General features: G+C 65.2%; 1 protein-coding gene across 1 annotated transcript in view; it reads left to right on the top strand.

The window, feature by feature from the left end:
• PRKAR1B (protein kinase, cAMP-dependent, regulatory, type I, beta) overlaps positions 1 to 362 on the top strand; it is a 71380-nt gene extending 71018 nt beyond the window's left edge. The window contains exon 12 of the mRNA XM_014535266.1: positions 309 to 362. Within this exon, the coding sequence (XP_014390752.1) occupies positions 309 to 362 (54 nt within the window). The remainder of the gene's footprint in view (positions 1 to 308) is intronic.
• Positions 363 to 851: the final 489 nt, after the last annotated feature.

Genomic DNA, 851 nt, shown 5'->3' with positions numbered 1-851 from the left:
GGGGGGTGGGGGGCCTGGGCTGCAGCAGCATCCTCCCCAGCTGGGCACTGGCCTGTTCCCTCTGGCACCAGGCGGGCACAGACCCTGTCTGTGGGCCGTGAAAGCGTGCTGTGTGCCCCGAGACAAGCCGGGCGATTGTTCCTGCCCATCTCGGGCCCAGGGCCGTGCCAGGGGCCCTGGAGGGAACAGGCTCGGGAAGGGTCCGCGTTGGCGGGCACTGTCCACCCTGGCGTCCTGGCCTCGGCCCCTGGGTGTCCCCGTTCCTCTCGGCTGCTCTGGGGGCCTGATGTGGACACCCCCCTCTCCAGGCAGCTTCTGGGGAGGCTCAGGGTGTGTTCGGGGGCAGCTGCTCACCCACCTGAGGGCCCAGGACCTGCCGGGGCCGGGCATGGAGTCAGCCCCCAACATGTTTGAATAAATTTAGAACATGAATAAACCGGGGGTTGAAGGAGGGAAATTTTGGGAAATTCGGGCTCTGGCTTCCATGGGCCCCAAAAAAGGAACTTTGCCCAAAGGCTCACACCTGATATAAAAGTTAACTTAAACGGCTCGTGGATGGAATCGTTCCTATCGTGGACCCGCACAGCGCAGTCCATGAAGGGGAATCGGGAAAACAGGAGCTGCCGGAAGGAGGAACGTCTGCCCGCCCAGGGCCTGGTGGAGGAGACGCCTAGACGAGGGTGAGGGGAAGGTGGTCGCCCGGGTCCTGTCCGCAGTACCCAGGACTCGGAACTCACCAGGACCAGCACACAGCCCACGAGGAGGCGGGCGGACAGGCGCAGCCCTGAGGGGTGCCTCTGCGCCCTGCTGCCCGGCGGGGAACAGGGGGTGACGGTGCACTGGGCCGGCAA

This window comes from Myotis brandtii, unplaced genomic scaffold (assembly GCF_000412655.1).
Source record: "Myotis brandtii unplaced genomic scaffold, ASM41265v1 scaffold1408, whole genome shotgun sequence".
NCBI classification, from domain to species: Eukaryota; Metazoa; Chordata; class Mammalia; order Chiroptera; family Vespertilionidae; genus Myotis; species Myotis brandtii.
Note: the sequence above shows the minus strand (reverse complement) of the source record. Positions and strands in the feature narration are given on the sequence as shown.